General features: G+C 38.6%; 1 protein-coding gene across 1 annotated transcript in view; it reads left to right on the plus strand.

The window, feature by feature from the left end:
• Positions 1–654: 654 nt before the first annotated feature.
• NEK5 (NIMA related kinase 5) overlaps positions 655–23637 on the plus strand; it is a 95369-nt gene continuing 72386 nt past the window's right edge. Inside the window, exons 1-5 of the mRNA XM_036747401.1 lie at positions 655–771; positions 11383–11479; positions 18603–18700; positions 20800–20883; positions 20973–21043. Coding sequence (XP_036603296.1) covers positions 655–771; positions 11383–11479; positions 18603–18700; positions 20800–20883; positions 20973–21043 — 467 coding nt within the window. The remainder of the gene's footprint in view (positions 772–11382; positions 11480–18602; positions 18701–20799; positions 20884–20972; positions 21044–23637) is intronic.

Genomic DNA, 23637 nt, shown 5'->3' on the forward strand with positions numbered 1-23637 from the left:
AGGTAAATGACAAACCACTCCAGTATCTTTGCCAAGAAAACCCTAAAAAGGGTCCCAAGAATTGAACTAAAAGCAACTAAACAATAACAATGAAGAAAGCCTCTCCCAGCCTGACCTGGCTTGTCCTGATATATGTACACATATGTATGTGTGTGTGTGTGTGTGTGTATATATATATATATATATATATATCAATAAACATTTATTAAGCATCTACTATGTGCCAGACATTTTTGTAAGCCCTGGGGATACAAAAAGAGGCAATACACACACATATGTGTGTTCACATATACAGGTAAATCCTAAGCTTATATAACTAACTTTCTTTATGGAAATTAGTTTTTATTTCCATAAAGAAACTTAAAATTGTCAGGCTATGACTCAACTTTGGAAGGAAAGACATTTTCGCAAAATTAATCAGTTTTTAAGTACAGCGTAGCCAGGCCATTTATCAGAGAAAGAGAGTCTTAGGGTGGGAGAGGTTTTCTTCACTGAGTTTTCCATAAAATAGACTCCCTCAGTTTGCTTGCCAGTGGTTCTCACGATGATTATTGCTACAGTCATATTAATTATCTAATTTCTTAATGATTATAAAACATGTTGAATTATTTTTAAGATTTTTTTCATTCCAGACGTTTTTCTACACCAGAAACCATGGATAAATATGATATAATTAAAATGATTGGGGAAGGAGCCTTTGGGAAAGCATTCTTGGCAAAAGGAAAGGCAGACAACCAGCAATGTGTTATAAAGGAAATCAATTTAACAAAGGTAAATTTATAAAGTAAAAAACTATTTTTAATATATATGCTGACATTGACAATGTTTAGCAATGTATCAAAAATAATTTTAATTATGTATTTCAACCTTTAACTGAGAAATGTAACTCTATAGTATGTGCTTTACGTGCAGTAGTCATTTTGGAGCAAACCACATGTGTGTGTGCATATGCACACATATACACATATGTACTCATTACATATATTCATTAAATAGGACTTATTGTCAGTGAGTTCACTGTGGTCAGAGTTTACATATTGGAAGCATAGTATATGCTTTTCAAAGTGCCCTAGGCATCTCATTATAACAGTATAGGATTTCTTAGTGTTATTCACAGAATCACAGAAGGTTAGAATTGGAAGGGTTCTTAGAAAACAGCTAGCTGAACCCAGACTCCTCTATACAATACTGCTAAGAAAAGATCATCTGTTCTTCACTCAGATATCGTAAGTGAGTGAAAACCCACTGGGAGTCAGTCAGCAGGTATTTATGAAGTACTTAGCGTGGGCCTGGCACTGCACTAAGTCTTGGGGATGCAAAGAAAGGCTCTGTCCTTAAGGAGGTCACATTCTAGTGAGGGAGACTTACTCATGTATGTTTGAGTAGGTAGAGTAGAGGGAAGGTGATCTCAGAGAGAAGTGCCTCCTGCAGAAGGTGGGATTTGAGCTCTCTTGAAAGAAACCAGTGAAACTATGAGGTGAAAGTGAGGAACAACAGAGCAGGGGTGGGGAATCTGCAGCGTTGAGGCCACATATGGCCCTCTAGGTCCTCAAGTGTGGCCCTTTGACTGAATCCAAACTTCGCAAAACAAATCCCCTTAATAAAAGGATTTGTTCTGTAAATTTTGGGCTCAGATACAAGGCTGCAGCCAAGGACCCAGAGGGCCACATGTGGCCTCGTTGCCGAAGGTTTCCCTCTCCTGAGTGAGAGCATTCCAGACCTGAGGGATAGCCAGTGTACAGGCATAGAGAGGGGTGTGAGAGGATCAGCCTGGAGGGTGCTCAGACTGGAAAGGCAGGAAGGGGTCAGGTTATACATAAAGAACTTTAAATGCTAAACAGAGGATTTTATATTTAATCCAGGAGGTAACAGGGAACCATTGGAGCACATTGAGTGGGGAAAGGGTGGGGTGACATGGGCAGACCTTTTTTTTAAAATAGTATCTTCTTTTGTACAGTTACATGTAAAGATAATTTTTAAAATTCATTTTTAATAACATTTTGAGTTCCAAGCTTTTCCCCCTTTCTCTTTTCCTTTCCCCCTCCCTAAGACAGTAAGCAATTTGAAATAGGTTATATATGTGCAATCATCTAAAACCAATTTCCATGTTAGTCATGTTGTGAAAGAAAAAACAGTTTGCAAAAATATTACAGTTTGCAAAAGGAAAAAACGCATGCAAAAATTAAAGTGAAAATAATATGCTTTGATCTGTATTCATACTCCATCAGTTCTTTCTCTGGATGTGGGTAGCATTTTCCATCATAAGTCTTTTGGAATTGGACAGACTTTTTTTTTTTAAGTTGGATTGGAGTAGGGAGAGTAGGGAGAGATGTTAAAAAGGGAGACTGATTTGTTTATTGTTGCTGTTTTTCAGTCATGTCTGACTCTTATTGACCCCCTGTGGGGTTCTCTTAGCAAAGATACTGAAGTAGTTGGCCATTTCCTTCTCCAGCTCACTTTACAGATGAGGAAACTGAGGCAAACAGAATTAAGTGACTTGCCCAGGGTCATACAGCTAGGAGGGTGAGGTCAGATTTGAGCTCAGAAAGAGGAGTCTTCCTAACTCTGGGCCTGGCACTCTATCCACTGAACCACATAGCTACCCAGTTAGTAGGTTATTGCAATAATCTAAGCATGAGGTAGTAAGGGCCTGAACTAGCATAGTGGCTGTGGAGGAAGAGAGAAGGAGATATGTGTGTGTGTGTGTGTGTGTGTGTGTGTATTTGTATATATAAGTATGTATTGGAGATGTTATGAAGGTAGAAATGACAGGATTTGATGATGGATTAGATATATTGAGTGAGTTAGAGGGAGAAATCAAGGATGAACCTAGTTGTGAGTCTAGGCAGCTTTGAGAATGGTGGTGCCCTAGTCCAGGGCTTCTTAAACTTTTTCCACTCTTGATCCCTTCAATGCTTCTTTAACTGTGGGTCTTGACCCCACATGGGGTTGGGATCCACAGGCCTAGACAGTAATAGGGAGATTAGAAGATGGGAAGTTTAGGTGAGAAAAGATAATTTCTGTTTTAGTTATGTTGAGTTTGAGATGCCTATGGGATATCTAGTTAGAGCTGTCCAAAAAGTAATTGATGATGTGAGACTTGAGAATCAAGAGAGACATCTAGAGATCATCATCTTCATAGATATGATGGAACCCATGAGAAGTGATGAGACCACCAAGGCAGCTGATTACATTTTTGGATAGCTTTGTTATGAAGTCTTTCCCTATATCCAACCTAAAATTTCCATCCTTGACTTCTTTACTTGGTTACTAGTTTTGTCTTTTGAGGGCGAGGATACTTTATCTAATCCTGAAAGGTAACCCTTGACATACCTGATGATATCTATTCTGTTCTCCCCGAGTCTTCAATTCTCCAGGCTACAACATCCTCCCTTCTTTTATTCAACTTATCCCAACATTTGAGCCTATTAAAATCATTGGATCCTGATCCTGTCATTCAGGATGTTAGCTAACTTTGTGCCTTCTTCAGATCTGATAAGCATATCATCTATGTCTTTATCTAAATCATTGCTAAAAATAATGAATAGCATATGACCAAGGACAGCTGCCTGGGGCTACTCTCCTAGAAATTTTACATTGTTTACATTGAACCTTTTTTTTGCATACGCTTTGGGTTCATATATTCAATTCAGAATCCATTCAACTGTACTGCCATTTAGTTTACATTTCTTCCTAACCACAGTAGTAGCATGAGAAATTTTGCCAAATGCCTTCCAGAAGTCCACTTTAAACCATATGTGCAATATTCCCCTGAGCTACCAGCTTAGTAACTGTGAAAAGGGAAAATGAAGAGTCTGACATGAGCATTTCCTTGTTTTTTTCTTCTTCACAGTTTAATATAATTGCATCCTTCCATGTGAATTATCTTTTAAACATTTTTTCTTATCTTTTATCTTTAAATCACTTTAATTTCCTAAAATATACTTCCCTCCCTCCCCTACCCATCGAGCTATCCCTTGTAACAAAAAGTAAAAAAAGGAAAGCAGTTCAGCAAAACGGACCAGCACACAACTGACCTGTTCTTGTTTGACCTCATAGCTTCCCTTTAAAGATATTACACAATTTTTAAAGTAATATGTACAAGGACTTGGTCAAAAATTTAAGTCAAGCTTATCAGTTTATTGTGTGCCAATTCCAGTGTCTTCCTATTTTTTTTTTTTTTTTAGAAAATTGGTATAACATTTTTGCTTCTTTTTTTCCTGAGGCACCTTCTGGCCAGCTATTTCAGTACCCTAGGATGTAGTTTGTCTGGGCCTGATTAGCTGAACTCATCCTGGGAAGCTAAGCACTCTCATTATTTACTTAATTATCTTGGGTTTCAATTTTAATTATCTTGTTGAATAAAATTGAATTTCCTATTAGTCATTTCTTTTTGTTTGGTCCTTTCCAATCCAAACACCATTCTCCTTGGGCAGGAAAAATGAAAGCTAAATAAGAGTTAGGTAGTTTTCCCTTATCCATATCATCCATTGTCACTGCCACATTCACCCTAAGCATCAATCTTTTCCTGCATTTGTGCCCTTGAACCCCATACCCTTTCATGTCCTCCAGGAGCTTGCCTCTTTGATCATTCCCTCTTTCTAATCATACATCACAATAATATTCTGTTACATTCATATAACACAATTTGCTCAGCCATTCTCTAATTGATTGGGGACTGGAAACCCCTTTGCTTTCCCGTTCTTTGCCACTACAAAAGTGCAGCTGTAAATATTTTTGCGCATATTGGCCTTTTCCATCTTTCTTTGATAGATTCTCTTGTCATTTTATTAGCTCTCTTGAATTCAACCATCCTTTCTATGCAGATAACTCCCTAAAAACATCCAACCATCTATCTGTCTATCTATATCTATTTGTCTATCTTTCTCTATTTCTGTCATCTATATCTCTATTTCTATCTATTTATTATCTATCTTGATCTCTATCTCTATTGCTATCATCTACCTATTTATATCCATATATCTATCTTTATCTATCTCTATCTCTATCTCCATCTATGTCTATTTATCTATATCTATTTATATCTATCTATCTATCTATCTATCTATCGTCTTTTGTCTGAACTCCAATCCTGTATCATCAGCTGTCTCCAGGATACTTTCTCTTGGATGCTCTGTAGGCATCTGAACGAGCACAAAGCACCTTGCCTCCTAAATCATGTCATGTCTATCTCCATGACATCTTTCTCATCCATCTGTTTACTCACTTGGCCATCACCCTAGTTTAGGTCCTCATCATCTCTCACCTGGACCATGGCCATGATGTCTTACTCCCTGCTTCCAGAGTCTCTCTTCTTCACTCCAACCTCTGAGTAGCTGCCAAAGTAATCTTCCTAAAGTGTAGGTCCAACTCTTCTGCTCAGAAATGTTCAGTGCTTCCTTATTTTAAGTTCTAGGATAAAATGCAGACCTCACATTTAGAGTCTTTCATAAACTTACCTTTTCAGACATATCTCATGTGACTCTCTTTCACGAGCCCCTCCATTCCAGCCAAATTGACTTACTTGCTAATTTTCAAATTTAGCATTCTGTTTCCTTCCTCCATGTTTTGGTTCAGGTGGTCCCCTCTGCATGTAATGCACTCCCTTCACCTCTTAGAAGCTCTAACTTCTTTAGAGGCTCATCTCACATGGCAGTCCCTTAGGGAGCTTTCCTGATCCCCTTTAGTTAGTGCTCAATCCAACCACCAATTATCAAGTATTTACTCACTTATTTGTTTGGATCCCTAAGATCCAACGTAAAATGTAATCTATTTTAGGGCAGGGATAATTTCTACAAATAATATATCCTTATAAATGTTTGTTCAAATGAACTGGATTGAATTCTCCAATATCCTCCTAATATAGCGAAGGAAAATCCCTTTTGGTTGTCCTCAGCATTCCTTACCATTCTCAGCTCATTCTAAGCTTCTGACTTCCTCATTGGGCATAAAAATAATTTTTATTGCTATCTTTTGTTTTTACATCTCCTCCATTTCCCAGTGTATTTTTCCCTTCCTCTCTCAAAACTTTCTTTTGGAACCATTTTGTTCTTCCATTACCAGCCTTTGTTGCTGTCTTGCATACATAAATGAAACAGACAAATAAAAAACCTCTAAACCTGTGTTGTCTGATGAGTTCCCTGTGCATCCACACCTGTTGCATTATTCATTTCTCCCTTCTCTCTTCATTAGGATTATTTCTTTTTGTATTTTCAAAATTTCATTGCCGAGAGTTTCTTATCCTTCCTGGGCTGGCTTCCTCTACTGAATTTTAATTCATGGAATCCTATCCTATCTTGGAACCCTTTGAATTTTGCTCTTCCCAAATCTTGGTTGCAGGTTAGGCTATGGTTCAGTGGATAGTGTTGGACCTGGTATCAGGAAGACCTGAGTTTAATTCTGTCATCAGACACTTACTAGCTGTGTGGCCCTGGGCAAGTCACTTACCCTTTATTTGCCTCCATTTCATCATCTGTAAAATGGAGATAATGATATCCCCTATCTCCCAGGGTTGTTGTGAACATGAGATGAGACATTTGTAAGGTGCTTTGTAAACCTTAAAGCATTATCTAAATATTATTATTATTATTTATCACAAATCGTCATATAGGAGACTTGGGATTCTTCCCAAGATTTCCATTACTTCTACTGCAGTAAATTTTAACTTACTGGCCAGAATCCAATCCATAATAACTTTCGCCCTTCATCGCTTTCTCTACTTTTTGAAGGATGAAATTTTCCTGCACTTACAGCAAGCCAATAATTTATTCACTAGTTTGCTTTTAAAAGGCAGAGAAAGTACTCTAGCAGATGTTCAGATGATTGACATCTAGAATTACTCCTAGATCATACCTTCCTGCTAGACTCATAATCTATTTCTTGCATTCTTCATCTATTTCTTCCTTTTGTTCTGTTGTTAGAAGGCAGACGCAGGCTGGACCCGATGTACGAAGCTTGTTACTGCAAGGAGAAGTAGGGCTTCTTTCTAACAGTTGTGGAGCATAGATTTCCTGGGACAGTGTTATTAAAAGGTTCCAGTGGAGTGAAGGAGGTTCAGGAAACATGGATCATTCACAGATAGTTCAGTTTTGAATTGTTGCCTTCTGACCCAACCACATGCCTGAAAGTGCCCTCCCGAAAATTGCCTGTAATCTTTTCAGTGCTAAGTCTGATGACCTTTTCTCTATGATGACCTCCTCCTTAACTACTACTGCTTTTGACACTATTAGCACTCTCCATGCTGGTTTTTGTGACATTGTTCTTTCCTTGTCCTCCTCCTTCCTCTCTGACTGTTCCCCCTCAGTCACTTTTGCTGCATCATTAACTCCCTCTGATCAGGGATCTACCCCAAGGCTCTGTCCTGGGACCCTTTTTTCTTTTCCCTCTAGACCCTCCTTTTTGGTGATTGCATCGAATACCATGAATTCAGTTATCATTCTTATGTAGATAACTCTACGACTCCTCTGGTGGTGGTGGTGGTGGTGGTTGTCCTTTGTTCTTGAAGACCAAAATGACATCACTATGCTTGAGTCAAGATTTAATGTGTCCATCTGTGGCAGATCAGGCCAATATGATCTCGGAATGCTCTACCACAGGTCAGGCACAAATGGTCTGTGTGAACATTTGGGGTGGATACTCCAAACTTGCTCATCCTGCATTTCCTTTGAGCTGTTTCAATTCTGCTTTGCTTATAAAGCACAGCACCTTCTCTGATGTGAGAATGCCATGCTGAGTGCTTCTGTGCCAGTGTCTCCCATGTCACACAATCAATTCCAAAGTTCTTGAGAGAGACCTCGAGAGTGTCCTTGTATCACTTCTTCTGACCACCATGTGATTGCTTACCCTGTGTGAGTTCTCCATAAAACAGTCTTTTTGGCAAGCGTATGTTTTGCATTCAAACAACGTGGCCAGCACATCAAAGTTGCACTCTCTGAAGCAGTTTGAATGCTTGGCAGTTTAGTTCAAGTAAAGACCTCAGTGTCTAGTATCTTATCCTGCCAGGTGATCTTCAGAATCTTTCTAAGACAATTCAGATGGAAGCGAATCAGTCTCTTGGCATGGTGCTAGTAGACTGTCCAGGTTTCACAGGCACAACAATGAAGTCAGCACCACAGCTCTGATGACCTTCAGGTTGGTAGTCAGTCTAATACCCCTTCTCTCTCATACTTCCCTCGGAGCCTCCCAAACACTGAGCTAGCTCTGCCAATGTGTGCACCAACCTCATCATCCACGTGAACATCCCTGGAAAGTACACTACCAAAGTAAGTGAACTTATCCACAGCATTGAAAACTTCTCCATTTGCTGTAACTGATGGTTGCACATATGGATGGTGTGGTGGTGGCTGATGGAGCACCTGTGTTTTGGCCTAACAATCAACACCAAGAAAACACAGGTGCTCCATCAGCCACCACCACACCACACCATCCATATGTGGAACCATCAGACTCCTCTGTTCAGCATTTAAAGCCCTCTTGAATCTGGCTCTAGATTACCTTCCCAGATTTATTTCACATTCCTCCCTTCACGTATGACATAGTATGTCCAGCCAAATTGCTGTTGTTTGCTGTTCCTTAAACGTGGCATTCCATCTCCTTTCTTTCTGCCTAGGTCTAAGTCATTCCTTATCCTTCCTTATCATAATCCAATCCTTCATCATCATACCAATTGGGTGTAAACTCCTAGAGGACATGGGGTACTTTTCCTTTAGTTCTTGTATCTCTCTGTTCCATAGTATCTTGTACATAGGTCAAAAACAGGGATGAGATGGGCCTATGATATGATTTCATTGATTTAGGAAGCTCTTGGTGAATGATTTCCTCTACTAATGGGGATTGGCACCTTCTCTGCAATTTATAGTTTTAGAGAGTGGCTGATAGGTTAAGTAGTTTGTCTGGGGTCACACAGCCAGTATGTGTCAGAGGCAAGACTTGAACCCAGGCCTTTCTGGATATAGAACTAAGCTTTATATCAACTAAGAACTGAATTTTGACTCTGAGTGCTGTGCTATTTCCATTATCCTAGCTGTTGCTCCATTGGCTTCCCAATATTCTGACTGATCTCTTGCTTTTTCTTCAATTTCTTAATTTCACTAAAACCATATTTTTCCTTTTGTCTAAGCTTTTGATTAATTCTTCTTTCTTTATTATTGATAATTTTAATTAGATGATTTCCACTGAATAAATTATTTTGGGTTACAATTTTTTGATGCTATACCAAATAAGATTGTGTTGATTCTCCATACCTACACATTTCTGTGAGAGGTTAGCCGTTGATGATTTTTAGCTCTGTCATAATAACATTTTTGTTGTTTTCAACTAGAGTTTATTTTGTTTAGCAGGAAATACCATTGTTCATAGTAACAAGAATTTCCTCAGTGCTACATCAGTGACGTAATAGAATGCTCTGAGCACACGCATAATATGCACCCTAAGAGCGAAGACTCATTTTTATTTTTGTATATACATTTCCTAGCACATAGTAGGTGCTAAATAAGTAGGTGCCTGTTGATTGATCTCTTGATCGGTTGTCAATTAAAAGTCCTAGGTCTTTTTTCCACACAAGCTGTGATCTAGCCATGCGTTATTTACTCTGTACTTTGTGCTCTTGGTTTTTGTAGTTTGAGTTTGGGACTTTGCACCTTTCCCTTTTAGCTTTCCCCTTCTTAGATTCAGCCCATTATTCTAGCCAAATGAGATCTTCCCAGATGTCACTTCTGTAATCCAGTATGCGTCCCAGCTTTGTGCCATCTGCAGACTTCATAACTTCACCATCTATGATTTCACCCAAATTTATACTAAAAATGTGAAAGTAATAAAGATGGAAAAAACTCTTGGGGTATGACTGTCCAAATAGTTTTGAATCCACTTAACTAGATTAACATCTAACCCATATTTTCCATTTTGCCTGAAAAAATAATATGTAGGCTTGTAAAAAGCTCTGCTGAAATCTAACCGTAGAATGCCTGTGGCATTCTGTGGTTGTGCCAGTATAGTAACCGTCAAAAGAGGAAGTGAGGCCAGTCTGACTTTTTATTGGCCAATCCAGGCTGGTTCATAGTGATTGCTGCTTTACTTTATGGGCTCACAAACCATTCTTTTCATAATAAATGTGAAACGGCCAGAGAAAGAACTATGCAGTCTGAATGCAGACCGAAGCACACTCTTTTCTCTTTGTTTGTTTTTTCTTTCTCGTGGTTTTTCCCTTTTGTTCTGATTCTTCTTTCACAACATGACTAATGTGGAAATATGTTTAATATGATTGTATGTGTATAACCTATACCAGATTGCATGCCGTCTTGGGGGGGGAGGGGATGGAGGGGAAAAAAAGATTCAGAACTCAAAATCTTATAAAAGTGAATGTTGAAAACCATTTTTACATGTGATTGGAAAAAATAAAATACTATTAAGGGGAAAAAATGAATGTGAGAATTTTGTCAGGTGTTAAAGAATCATCCTGGTCTCATTAGATTTATATTTATATGCATTACTAACTTTTTTTTCCTGTCAACAACAACAAACATTTATTAAGCACTTACTGTGTAGGTTACAAAGAAAGACAAAATCACAGCCCCTGCCCTCAAGGAGCATATATTCTAACGGTGAAAATAACACCTGAATAGCAGCGTACGTATAAGGTATATAAAGAGATGGAAGACCAGGAAAGGTTCCTACAGCAGGTGGGAATTGATCTGAGTCTTGAAGGAGAGAAACAGAAGCAGAGGTGACCCAGCATGGGGAATAGCTAGAGAAAAGGCATGGGATGAGGTGATCTAGTAATGTGTTTGAGGAAGAACATCAAGTAGCCCTGCATTTTGGATCATGGAGCAAAGTAAAGTACTTGGGGCGAGTAGAGTTGACTGGAATGACTGGAAGAGTTCAAGCCCCCTAATATGAAGACAAGAAATGGGCACGACAGAATAACTGAGCTCACTGAGGAATCTTGAGAGCTAACAGCCACCAGGAGCTAGGTTGCTGCCTGCCACTTTTCAGCATCTTTTTTTTTTTTGTATATTACATTTTTTCCCAAGAATCTTTTTTTGTTTGCACAAGACAAGCAAGTATAGAAATAACTTCAGCAGATGCAATATCTGCTCATTAATATTCATAGCAATATAAAAAGGCTTCTCCAGAAATATTAGTTTTATTCATAATAACTATAACAAATACTTATCCGTTTGCCTACTATGGGTTGGCCAATATACTAGGCATTGCAAATTAAGAGGAGGGACCCAGTCCACAGGGTGCTGACACAGGGTATGACAGGGAATAAACACTCGTAATTATCTCTAAACCAGGTGCTTTCTTGTTGTTTTTTTTTTCCCATTTAATTAAATAAATAAAAAGCCAAACACCCAAAATTTTATTTTTTTAAATCTAATTTAGATGCCTCATCGAGAAAAAGAAGCTTCAAAGAAAGAAGTCATTCTTTTGGCAAAAATGAAACATCCAAATATTGTAAAATTCTTCACATCTCTTCAAGGTTTGTTTTTCTGATTTATAGGTGCATATATATTGTGTTGTTTAGGCAGTAGCTCCTGAAAGCTGTGACTAAATCAAGTTTTTATAAGTTGAATAATTTCTCCCAGTCACCTTACATTTCGAGGGCTACTTTATCTTAGTTTCTGATTTATTGACCTTCAGTTGGCAATGGTTCTTAGAATTATTTTAATTTTAGATTTCTGTGCTGCCTCCTGACTTCGGCAAGTACCAAGCACAGTGCTTTGCACACAGAAGTATGATGTACATTGAAAATATTGACGAATAACCATCTACCAACGCATGGCACAGTAGATAGAACACTGGGCCTGGAGTCAGGAAGACTTGAACTCAGATCTAGCTTCAGACACTAGTTGTGTGGCACTGGCCAAGTCCCTTAACTGCCATCTGGCTGTCTGCCTCAATTTCCTCATCTGTAAAATGGGGATCATAATAGCACCTATTTCCCAGAGTTGTTGTGAGGATCAGATGACAATAATTGTGAAACAGTTAGCACAGCACCTGGTACATGGTAAGAGTTATAGAAATATTAGCTTTTTATTAAAAACTTAAATGTTCTATAGGATGCTATTAAAGTCCTATAGTATTATAGGATTACTATACTATGCACTATACAGGGCAGCTAGGTGGCACAGTGGATAAAGCACTGGGCTTAGAATCAGGAAGACTCATCTTCCTGAGTTCAAATCCAGTCTCAGACACTCACTAGCTGTGTGACCCTGGGCAAGTTACTTATCTCTGTTTGCCTCAGTTTCCTCATCTGTAAAATCAACTGGAGAAGGAAATGGGAAAACCATTCCAGTATCTTTGCCAAGAAAACCCCAAATGGGGTTATGAAGAGCCTGAAACGACTGAACAATAACAAAACATTAAGTTTCTTGTGCAACTCTGTCTTTAATTCAAACAGCAGACTCCCCAGTCCATCCAGGCTGTCTTCCATGCCCAGAATGCATTCCCTTCCTTACCTCACCTCCTTAGAATCTCTCATTATTTTTCAAGGCTGAGCTCAAGTGCCGCCTCCCACACATATCCAACATTCTTTCCCCTCGCTACAGCACCTTCTGCCTAGTAATGTAGCTATTTGTGTTTGTCTTGTTCCCCCTTCCAAAATGATAAACTCCTTGAAGTCAAAGAAAGATTGTGTCCTACTCAGGACTAGTGTCCTGGTAATCACCACGTGTCAATTGCGCTGGCTTGCATATAGGAGATAACTGATAAATATTCGTTGAGTGGAATTGTATATCTTTTCATCCCTCACAATGTATCTAGTATAGGTTCACTAATAACAGTAACAACTTACCTTTCTAGACAGTATGTCCCAGAAGCCTTAGTGTGGCCCTCAGTTCATCAGAGCTTACAAAGTGATATGTCCCTTCACACAGAGGGAGACAAAGAATACAAGCTCATTAGAGCTTAAGTTCACACTAGGACACTTGGGACACATTGTATTAGTGTGTATTTGTTGAGAGCACATTTTTTCCTTTTTTTTAATTAGATTTTTTATTTTTAGTTTGCAACACTAAGTTTTACATGTTCTTGAGTTTCAAATTTTCTTCCCTTCCCTCCCCTCCCCCTTGCCCCCCAAGACGGCATGCGGTCTGATACAGATTCTACATAAACCTTCTCATTAAGCTTATTTACACAATAGTCATGTTGCAAAGAAGAATTATGACCAATGGAATGAATCATGAGAGAGAAGAAACAAAACCAAAAAAAAGAGGAAAAAAAAGAGCAAACACTTTGCCTCAATCTGCATTCAGACTCCAGAGTTCTTTCCCTGGATGTAGCTCGCTTTTTCCATCATGAGTCCTTTGGAGCTGTCTTTGAGCCTTGTATTGCTGAGAGGAACCAAGTCTATCAAAGTTAGTCATCACAGAATCAATATGTCTGTGGCTGTGTATAATGTCCTCCTGGTTCTGCTGCTCTCACTCATAGACCACAACCTGTTCAGCCATTCCCCAGTTGATGGGCATCCTCTTGATTTCCAGTTCTTTGCTACCACAAAAAGAGCTGCTATAAATATTTTTGTACATACAGGTCCCTTTCCTATATCTCTTTGAGATATAGCCCTAGGAGTGGTATTGCTGGGTCAAAGGGTATGCACATTTTTATAGTCCTTTGGGCATAGCTCCAAACTGCTCTCCGAAATGGCTGGATCTGTTCACAACTCCACCAACAATGTATTAATGTTCCAATTTTCCCATATCCTCTCCAGCATTTATTATTTTCCTGTTTTGTCATGTTAGCCAATCTGACAGGAGAGATGTGGTACCTTAGAATTGTTTTGATTTGCATTTCTCTAATCAATAGTGATTTAGAGCATTTTCTCTTATGCCTATAGATATTTTTAATTTCTTCCTCTGAAAATTGCCTGTTCATATCCTTTGACCATTTCTCAATTGGGGAATGACTTGTATTCCTATAAATTTGGCTCAGTTCCCTGTATATTTTAGATATGAGGCCTTTATCAGAGACATTGGTTGTAAAGATTTTCTCCCAATTTTCTGCTTCCCTCCTAATCTTTGTTGCATTGGCTTTGTTTATACAAAAACTTTTCAGTTTAGCATAATCAAAATTATCCATTTTGCATTTTGTAATGTTCTCTATCTCTTGTCGTGTCATGAATTCTTCCCTTTCCCATAAATCTGATAGGTAAACTATTCTTTCCTCTCCCAAATTGCCCATAGTATCAGCCTTTATTCCTAAATCATGTACCCATTTTTACTTTATTTTGGTATATGGTGTAAGATATGGGTCTATGCCCAGTTTCTGCCATACTAATTTCCAATTTTCCCAGCAGTTTTTGTGAAACAGTGAATTCTTAGCCCAGAAGCTGGATTCTTTGGGGAGAGCAGATTTTCAGGAGGAAAAAAGGAAAGAAATAGAGTGAGTGATAATAGAGGAGGAAGAGGGAAATTGTTCAGTCATTTTAGTCATGTGTGACTCTTAGTTGCTCCTTTTGAGGTTTTCATGGCAAAGATACTGGAGTGGTTTGCCATTTTTTTCTCCAGCTCATTTTATAAATGAGGAAACTAAGGCAAACAAGGTGAAGTGACTTGCCCAGGGTCACACAGCTAACAAGTGTCTAAGGCTGGATTTGAACTCAGGAAAATGTGTCTTCCTGACTCTAGGCCTAGCACTGTATCCATGGTGCCACCAAACTGCCACAAAAGGGCAAAGGAAAAAAGAAAGGAAAAAAATGGGAGAGGAAGAAGGGGTGCTTCCCCCAGCCCATCCTCCTAGGCTTTTTTGAATTAAGGGGTGAGGAATGTGCTTCCACCTCATTCATTCACTCAACAGCATATGGTGGTTAGTGAACTGAATTTAGAGTCAGAAATATGGGCTTGAAAATGAACTTGACCACTTATTTACTACCTGGACAAGTTATCTAACCTTTTTTCAGTCTCAGTTTTACAATGAGAAGGTAGAAAACTTGAGAGTCAATTGGCTACCTCTCTATTGTTTCTCCACTTCCTTCTTCTCTTCTACCATTTTTCTTTAGGCTATATTTATTTCTATTTCATTCTTTCTCTTCTCCTCCTGATGTTCCTTCTGCTTGAAATCTGTTCTCACCAAATACATGCTAAATTTGAACAGTCTGTTTGATGTAGAGCCTCTGACTGATGCAAACGTTTATTTATATTAAACACTTTTCAGTATGGGGGCAACGTGATTAATTTTCTGATCTGTATTGCTCACCCCCACTCATACATCTGTATTGGTTATCCCCACCCTTTTATCTATATTGATCACCCCCAGTCATACATCTGTTATGTGGATCATGAAAATTTGGATAACCTAAAAGTAACTCTTCTTTGATAAAAGGTTGGGGACCCTTGGCCTAAGTAAAGCTTCTTAACTTGGGATTCATGAACTTGATTTTAAAAAATATATTTTGATGCTTATTTTTCAATATAATTGAAATTTCATTTGTAATTGCAATTCCTTTGTAATCCTATGTATTTTATTTTATACATTAAAAATATTATTCTGATAAAGGATCCATGGGTTTCACCAAACTCCCAAAGGGCTCATGCCATAAAAAAGTTAAGAAGCTCTGGACTAGAGCATAAAGTCCAAGTTTGTTAGCCTAGTAGTCAAAGCCCTCCACCATTTGGTCTCAGACCTGTCATCTTCCTTGACTGTCCTTCTGCCTCTCTATAAGAACCCTGCACTGTAGACATCCTGCTTACGGAAACACTTCCTGGGATTTCTTGTCTCCATGCCTTTCTAATGCCTTCACCCTCCGGGTAGCCTCCTAATCTTTTAAGACCCAATTTAAATGCCATATTTTCCAGGAATCCCTCTTTGACCACCCTGGCCTAAAATATTATCTCTTCTGAACTTCTACAGCACTTTCTGTCCATTTTGAGGCAGAGAGAATAGTAGATGGATGGTTGGACTTGAAATGGGAAGACATGGGTTTGAATTCTACCTGCTTAACAGCTTTACCTACTCAATCTCAGTTTTTTCAGCTGTAAAGTTGGGATGATGAAAACATCTACTTCACAAAGTTGCTGTAAGGATCATAGGAAATAATATATGTAAAGTGCTTTGCAAACCTTAAAATCCATATAAATGTAAGCTGTTATTATTATTATTATTATTATTAATTAGCTAGGTGTCACAGTAGATGGAGTGCTGGACTTAGAGTCAAGAAGACATGAGTTCAAATTTGACCTCAGACACCACCTGTGTGACCCTGGGCAAGTCACTTATCCTCTGTTTGTCTATTTCCTCAACCACAAGATAGGGAGGATAATAACACCTATCTTGCAGAGTTGTGAGGATCAAACGAGATAGTATTTGTAAAAAAAAAATAATAAAAAATAAAAAAAACCTCAGCAAAGTGCCTAATACATAGTCAATGCTATATAAATCCTTATTTCCCTTCCCTTTGTGATCTTGTGAAAATTAACTGCTAAGTTTAGTCCTCTGGCTAGTGCAGAGGTGATGTTGTGGTGGTGGTGGTGGTGCTTTTCAGTCATGTCCTACTCTTTGTGGCCCCATTTTGGGTTTTCTCGGTCAAGATACTGGAGGGGTTTGCCATTTCTTTCTCCAACTCATTTTATAGATGAGGAAACTGAGGCAAAGAAGGTTAAGTGACTTGCCCAAGGACACCCAGCTAGTAAGTGTCTGAGGCTATATTTGAACTCAGGAAAATGAGTCTTTCTGACTCCAGGCCTGGTTCTCCATATACTGTATCACCTAGCTGCCCCCGAGTGCAGAGGTACTGGTATGATTAAATCACATTACCATATTTCACTGACCCATACTCAATAATCCAGTGACACTGACTGTATTGTTTCTCACACAACACTCCATCTCTTGAGTTTGTACCTGTCTTGCATGCCTGGGGTGTTTTCTCTCCTTGTCTCTGCCTCGTGGCTTCCTTTAAGATTCCCACCTTTTGTAAGAGGCCTTTCCTAGTCTTCCCTATTACAAATGCTTTCCTTCTGAAATTTTCCTATTCATCTTTTCAAACCTGCGTTAGACATCACAGCCATCCTGTTTCCTCAAGCTGATAACAACATGCCCCTCATACCTCACATAAAACTTTTTAGAAATTCTCTAGCGCAGTTATCATATAATAGGATTAGGGACTGGACTTGTGATTTCAGTGGCATGGGGAACTCATGGATGAAGAAACCTCTTTCCCATCAATGCAGGTCAGTACCTTCTCCGTGGCTTAATTATTAGAGTGTTGTCCTCGCTAGATCACTTAGAAGTAAAGTGAGTTGCCCAGGTTCACACAGCCAGTACACGTGCAAAGGTAGTCTTGGATCCAAAGGTTGTCTTGAATCCAAATCTTCCCGGGTTTCAAAGCAGACTCGCTATTTATAATACCACACTGCTTCTCATGTTATAATGTTGCATATTATAGCTGTCTGTGTTGCTATCACATTTAATTATATTCTAAATTCCTCTACCAAATTGTAAGTTCTTTGAAAATGGGAAGTGCAGCTAGTACCTAGCACCATGCTCTGAATACACACAGCACTTAAGAAACATTTATTTTTCTGAGAGAGAAAGAGAGAGAGAAAGAAAGAGAAAGAGAGAGAAAGAGAGAGAGAGAGAGAGAGAGAGAGAGAGAGAGAGACAGAGAGAGAGAGACAGAGGAGAGATCACAGAAATTTCTCCATATCTCTCCAATCTACTGCTTATGCAATAACTTTTTTGGAGGGAGAAGGGACCCAAGCACAGGAATTTATATAAATCCTTTTTAAAATTTAATTTTCTTAGATTTAGCTCATTCTAGACTACTGAGATCTTTTTGGATTCCCATTCTTTACTTGATGTATTAGCTATCCCTCCCAGCTTTCGCATCATCTGCAAATCTGATGCACATATTAAATATCAGTTCCTCTCTCTTATCCATTCCCTAAGTAAGCCTAGTTGTTATTTATGCCTATGCTACCAAATTCAGGCACCACTGTACACCACGATGGAAACACAGTATCTGGGAAGAAATAATAAGCCTCCTATAGAGGATTTGCCCTGTAATGTCAACCTTTCTTCCATGATAGGAGCATAAATCTGTGCAGGAAAAATGATAGAGGGAGTCATAAATATAATTACAGGCTCTCTACTACAATATTACTGAAATACCTCATTATAATGTAGAGGTGACCTGATCTCTGGAAGATTCTCATAGCAAGCTCATGCTTTAACAATTCTTACCAATCCAGAAAGGTTTTGCATATGGGCTCAATGATGGCTGGTGTGTCTATTAGGGTTAAGGACCAGCTTAGCCAAATTCATAGAAGCTCAGCACTACAAGGTTGGCTAATAAGCGTCAGATATTTTTGGCCAAAACCACTGGTTAAATCTTCTAGAAGGCAAGGAGTGATTTTTGAGCTACACCAGTATAGAGAGTACACACGCAGATGAAATAACTTTTTCTTAATGACAGATTATGTTTATTCATTTTAAAAATGGAAGGTACATCTTATCTTTGGTATTTTTATTGTTTTGGGAGGTAGATTTCTAACCCATTATATGGGAGGATATTTTAATTATACTTTAGAATACTTTACCTTTAAAGAATTAATACATATAAGAAAGTCATTCCAGTAAATAAAATAATCCCCTCTTTTTTCTTATAGAGATGAATAAATTATATATTGTGATGGAATATTGTGATGGAGGAGATCTTATGAAGAGGATCAATAGGCAACATGGGGTGCTCTTTGATGAGGAACAGGTAAAGGATTCTAATGGGGGTTATAGCAAGTATGTTACCAACAGATAGTATCAGAGAAAGAGAGAGAGAGAGAGAGATTTGCTTTTATAATTCCAAAACTGGATTATTGTGTATGTCATTTATGGGTGACCCCTCAAATTAGAATGCAGTGAATTAGTCAGTGTTTTGGACAAATACAGTTTGCCCAAGAATACATTCACAGCTGTGGATGTAGTGACTCTCCCATTTGAAAGTGGAGTCATCTTGATTAAAATAATTCTCAGAACACCCAGCCTCCCCTATCCCTGCCCAAGTCTGTATATGCCATTAAGATAAATATTTACTTCCCTTTTAAAATCAGAATCTGGAAGCATTTAAAAACAAAACATTATAAATGCAATATATTAACCTCTTGACTTGGTTTTATTCCTTTTCCCATTGGGGCAACTGCCTTATAATAGCTATGCAACTTTGCTAGTGAGGGGGAAAAAACCTTCTTCTTAGAAAATGTCATTTTAATTTCACTGGTTATTAAGAGAAGAGAGAGTGAAAAATAGTGGCCTCTTTTCTCATCCTCACTCTGTGCAACCACATATTTTTAATACATACAGAGCTTTTGTTGAAGTCCATTTGGGAGCTCTGGTCATGGAAGAGATATGTGCCTCTGTGGAGAGGAATAAGAATCAGGGTCAGAATGATGGATGCTTAATGTTCTGGATTAAAGCACTCCACAATAATGTTATCTTCATCTTTGCTGAGGCCTTTTTTGTTACATTTTGCTATTTAAGACCATCATGATCCCATACATTGCCTCCAGTTTTGCTGTTAAATATTTCAAATGAATAAGCAATCCATAGATTTCAAGCAGTTGTGAATTTATTCAAGCATTCTTCCTATGCTGTTGCAGGAGCATATTATTTCTGGATTTATGGAAAACATGTCTCCTCTTCTCCTCTGTGTGCTATTTCTCCTATATTTATATAACTGCCCTTCGCTGTTAAAGTTTGGGCTACATTTCATCTTGATAAAAGAACCTCCAGAATTGCAATTTAACATTTTGTCTCTGGAGCATACCTGCATATATTTCTCCCCTTTTTCTACATTTAATATGACAAAGAAACAAACAAATGCTTGTAAATTAGTAAAATTTGAGTGTCATCTCTATAGACATGGAGTGCATACTGAAAAGGACCCTGGATTTTATGGAAAGAAATTGACAAAAAAACACGGATCAAAATGAGGTGTTAAAAGTGAGATAAAATCAGATTCTAAAAACTTCTATTGGGCAGCTAGGTGGTGCAGTGAGCAGAGCACTGGCCGTGGAGTCAGGAGGACCTGAGTTCAAATGCGGTCAAATACTTGACACATGTACTAGCTGTGTGACCTTGGGCAAGTCACTTTACCCCAATTGCCCTGCCAAAAAACCCCTTCTATTCTTGTTCTCCATATTTCCTCTTACTCCAAAAGGAAACACAACTGAGAAGCAACAGAGTTATCAGAAAAAAGAAAATATAAATGCGGTGCCCAGCACATTATTAACATTCGAATGTTCAGTAAGAAGGACAAAATTAAGAACAGTCTCAGTCACTTCCTTGCTTCTAACCATTTACCTTTTAATTATATTGAATTCTCGCTGACTTAAAGAGCACAGTAGACAGAAGGCTAGACCTGGAGTCAAGAAGACCTGAATTCAAATCCATCCTCAGATACTTACTAGCTGTGGAACCCTGGGCAAATCACTTAACCTCTGTTTCCCTCACTTTCCTCATGTGTAAAACGAGGGTAATAATAGCAGGGCTGTTGTGAGGATCAAACGAGATCATAACTGTAAAGCACTTAGTACAGTGTCTGGTACATAGTGAGTCCTATATAGATATTAACCATTGACAATGGTGATGATGAAGAAGGACTCATCTGGCAAAGCTATGTGGCCCTTCCTGCCTCCATTCTCCTTGTCAGAAAGTAAATAGAATTAAAGGGGAAAGTGGTTACTCATATGAATGTATATGATATTTACAAGGATATCCATGTAATTTACTTTGTTTTTGCATCCTGTCGCTGGGACGTTTCACTGAAATTGCAAGTATCCGATTGACAGAGTAACTTCTCTTTCATTGTAGATTCTGGGTTGGTTTGTGCAGATCTCTCTGGGATTGAAACATATTCATGATAGGAAGATCTTACACAGAGACATAAAAACACAGGTAAATAACCCAGGGAAGGTGACCAAGAAAAATGAAATCTTTTTTTTTTCTTTTTTACTTAACTCACAAAGCTTTTTCTTTGTTTATAGAACATTTTTCTTAGCAATAATGAAAAGATTGCAAAGCTTGGGGACTTTGGCATAGCAAGAGTATTGAACAAGTAAGTAGTTTTTAAATACATTTTCTTTCCTGCTCAAAATGGTCAAAATATATATGTTTAGGCTTGAAAGCTACAATTGTCTAATATTTTTAGGTAAATACTTAGATACAGACTCTGAGGTGGTAATTGGTACATTGAGATGCACCAAACAAATACATTGGAAGGGAAGGAAGGAGAGGAAAGGGAAGGGAAGGGAAGGGCAGGGAAGGGCAGGGAAGGAAAGGGAAGGGAAGGGAAGGGAAGGGAAGGGAAGGGAAGGGAAGGGAAGGGAAGGGAAGGGAAGGGAAGGGAAGGGAAGGGAAGGGAAGGGAAGGGAAGGGAAGGGAAGGGAAGGGAAGGGAAGGGAAGGGAAGGGAAGGGAAGAAAGAAAGGAAAAAAGAAAGAATGAAAGGAAGGAAGGAAGAGGAGGAGGGAAGAAAGAAAAGAAAGAAACAAAACAAGAAAGAACCCTTCTATCATATAAGCATAGTCAAGCAAAACAGATTCCCACATTGGCCGCATCCCAAAATGCATTTCTCCATCTACGTTAGTCCGTCATCTTTTCGCCATGAAATGTTCCATGTCATCGTTCCTGTGGAATCATTGTTAATCATTTCATTGATTAGGGTCCTTTCTTTCAGAATTGTTTATTTTTGCAACATTAATATAATAGTATAAATTATTTTCCTGGTTATGCTCATTTCACTGTGCATCAGTTCATATAAGATTCCCAGATGGCTCTCAAATCATCTCTCCATTTTCTTGTAAAAGAATAGTGTTCCATTACCTTCATATACCATAATATGTCAAACCATTCCTTAATTGATGGATTCTCCCTTAGCTTGCCAGTTCTTTGCCGCTATTCAAAGAACTTCTATAAAGTTGGGGGATTTTGGAGGGGTTTTTTGCATATATGTCTTTTTCCTCTTTCTTTGATCCCTTTGGGGTATAGGCCTAATAGTGGTGTCTCTGGGTCAAACAGCATGTACAGTTTAATAACTTTTGGGGCATAATTCCTTATTGCTTCCTAGGATGGCTAGACCAATTCACAGCCCCACATCAATGTACCCGTTTCCCCACTGCCCAACCAAAATTTGTCATTTTCTTTTCTTTTTTTCCCCCAGCTTTGCCAATCAGATGGGTATGAGGTAGACTCTCAAAGTTGCTTTAATTTGCATTTCTCTAATTACTACTTATTTGAAGCATTTTTTTCATGTGACTATAGATAGAACCCCTTGAGAGGTTCCTGTTCATATCCTTACAATAGATATTAAGTAGAGAATGCAAGCTCAGTTTCAAAAGGAGTTGAATGAGACTTCTGTGACTTTGAGCAAGTAACTGCCCTTCTCCTCTCTGGCACCTCAAGTTGGACTAAATCAAGTTTTCTTAATTTTTTGCTGTGTCACAGACCTCTTTGGCAGTCTAGTTAAACCTATGGACTCTTAGAATGATGTTTTTTAATGCACAAAATAAAATACACAGGATCGAAAAGGAAAGACTTTTATTGAAATACAATTAATAAAGTATTTTTTTAAAATTCAAGGGCTCCCAGTTAAAAACTCCTGAACTAAATGATCCCTAAGGTCCCTCCTAGTCCTAACATGATACTTTGAAGGGTTTGAGAGGTTTGACTTCCCTAAAAGCATCTGTCTGTTTGCTGTACTACTCACCTCTCCCCTCCCTCAACTCCTCATTAACCTTCTTGGAAGAAACAGCTAACTGTTCTTGATAACTAAGTGCTAAGGGAGGTTTAAATAGCAAGTTGCCGAATGGTCTTCTTTTGATCGTCGGTAGATTGGGAGTAGGCAGCCTCCCCGGCAAAAAATTTGTGGTGTTCTGGAGTCTCTATCTCCTTCTATTGGGTAGAATCCATTCTTCACCTTCCCCTGGGTTGCCTCTTGTGCCACTTGCCCTGAATAGGGTTTGTGGTGCTTAATCCGGGTGCAAAAAACTCCTAGTTTTGGCTGTGCCACTGAGGTCTCTTCCAATTGCGTTTCTCTGACTTTTGTTAATGGTTAAAATTCAATTTAATTCAATCTAGTTAATATTTATTGCGTCTACATGGTGCTTAGCACTAGGAGGTGTTGGGTTGAATGGTGATCTGGAGGTAAATACGTTGTCTTTGAAGAATCAAGCAGGTATGCGATCATCATTTTTTCTATTCTAAGCCTATGTCTGTGGTTTTACTTGATTCTTCCAAAAAGAACTGTAGTCCTCTGGCCATGAGGAAACTGGGAGAGGTAGGAGGCACAGTGTGGTACATGGAAATAGTGGTGGATTTGAAGGTAAAGGATCTGGGTTCAAGTCCTATCTCGACCACTTATTTTCTGTGTGGCCTTGAGTGATTCACTAACTTCTCCAGGCATCAGTAAATTAGTCGTATCAAAGGTCCCTTTCAACTCTTAAGTGTTCAGTCCTATGATTTTATCCTAACAGCCCTGGGATTTGCTATTATTATCCCCGTTCTACATATGAGGAAATTGAGGCACAGAAAAGTTAAGTGGCCTACTCAGAAACACACAGCTAGTAAGGGTCAGAGGCAGAATTTAAACTCAGTCTTCCTGACTCCGAGTCCTGCACCTTCAGGCCTTCAGCCTCAAAAGTTAGGGAGGAGG

Source organism: Trichosurus vulpecula, chromosome 2 (assembly GCF_011100635.1).
Source record: "Trichosurus vulpecula isolate mTriVul1 chromosome 2, mTriVul1.pri, whole genome shotgun sequence".
In the NCBI taxonomy this organism is placed as follows: domain Eukaryota; kingdom Metazoa; phylum Chordata; class Mammalia; order Diprotodontia; family Phalangeridae; genus Trichosurus; species Trichosurus vulpecula.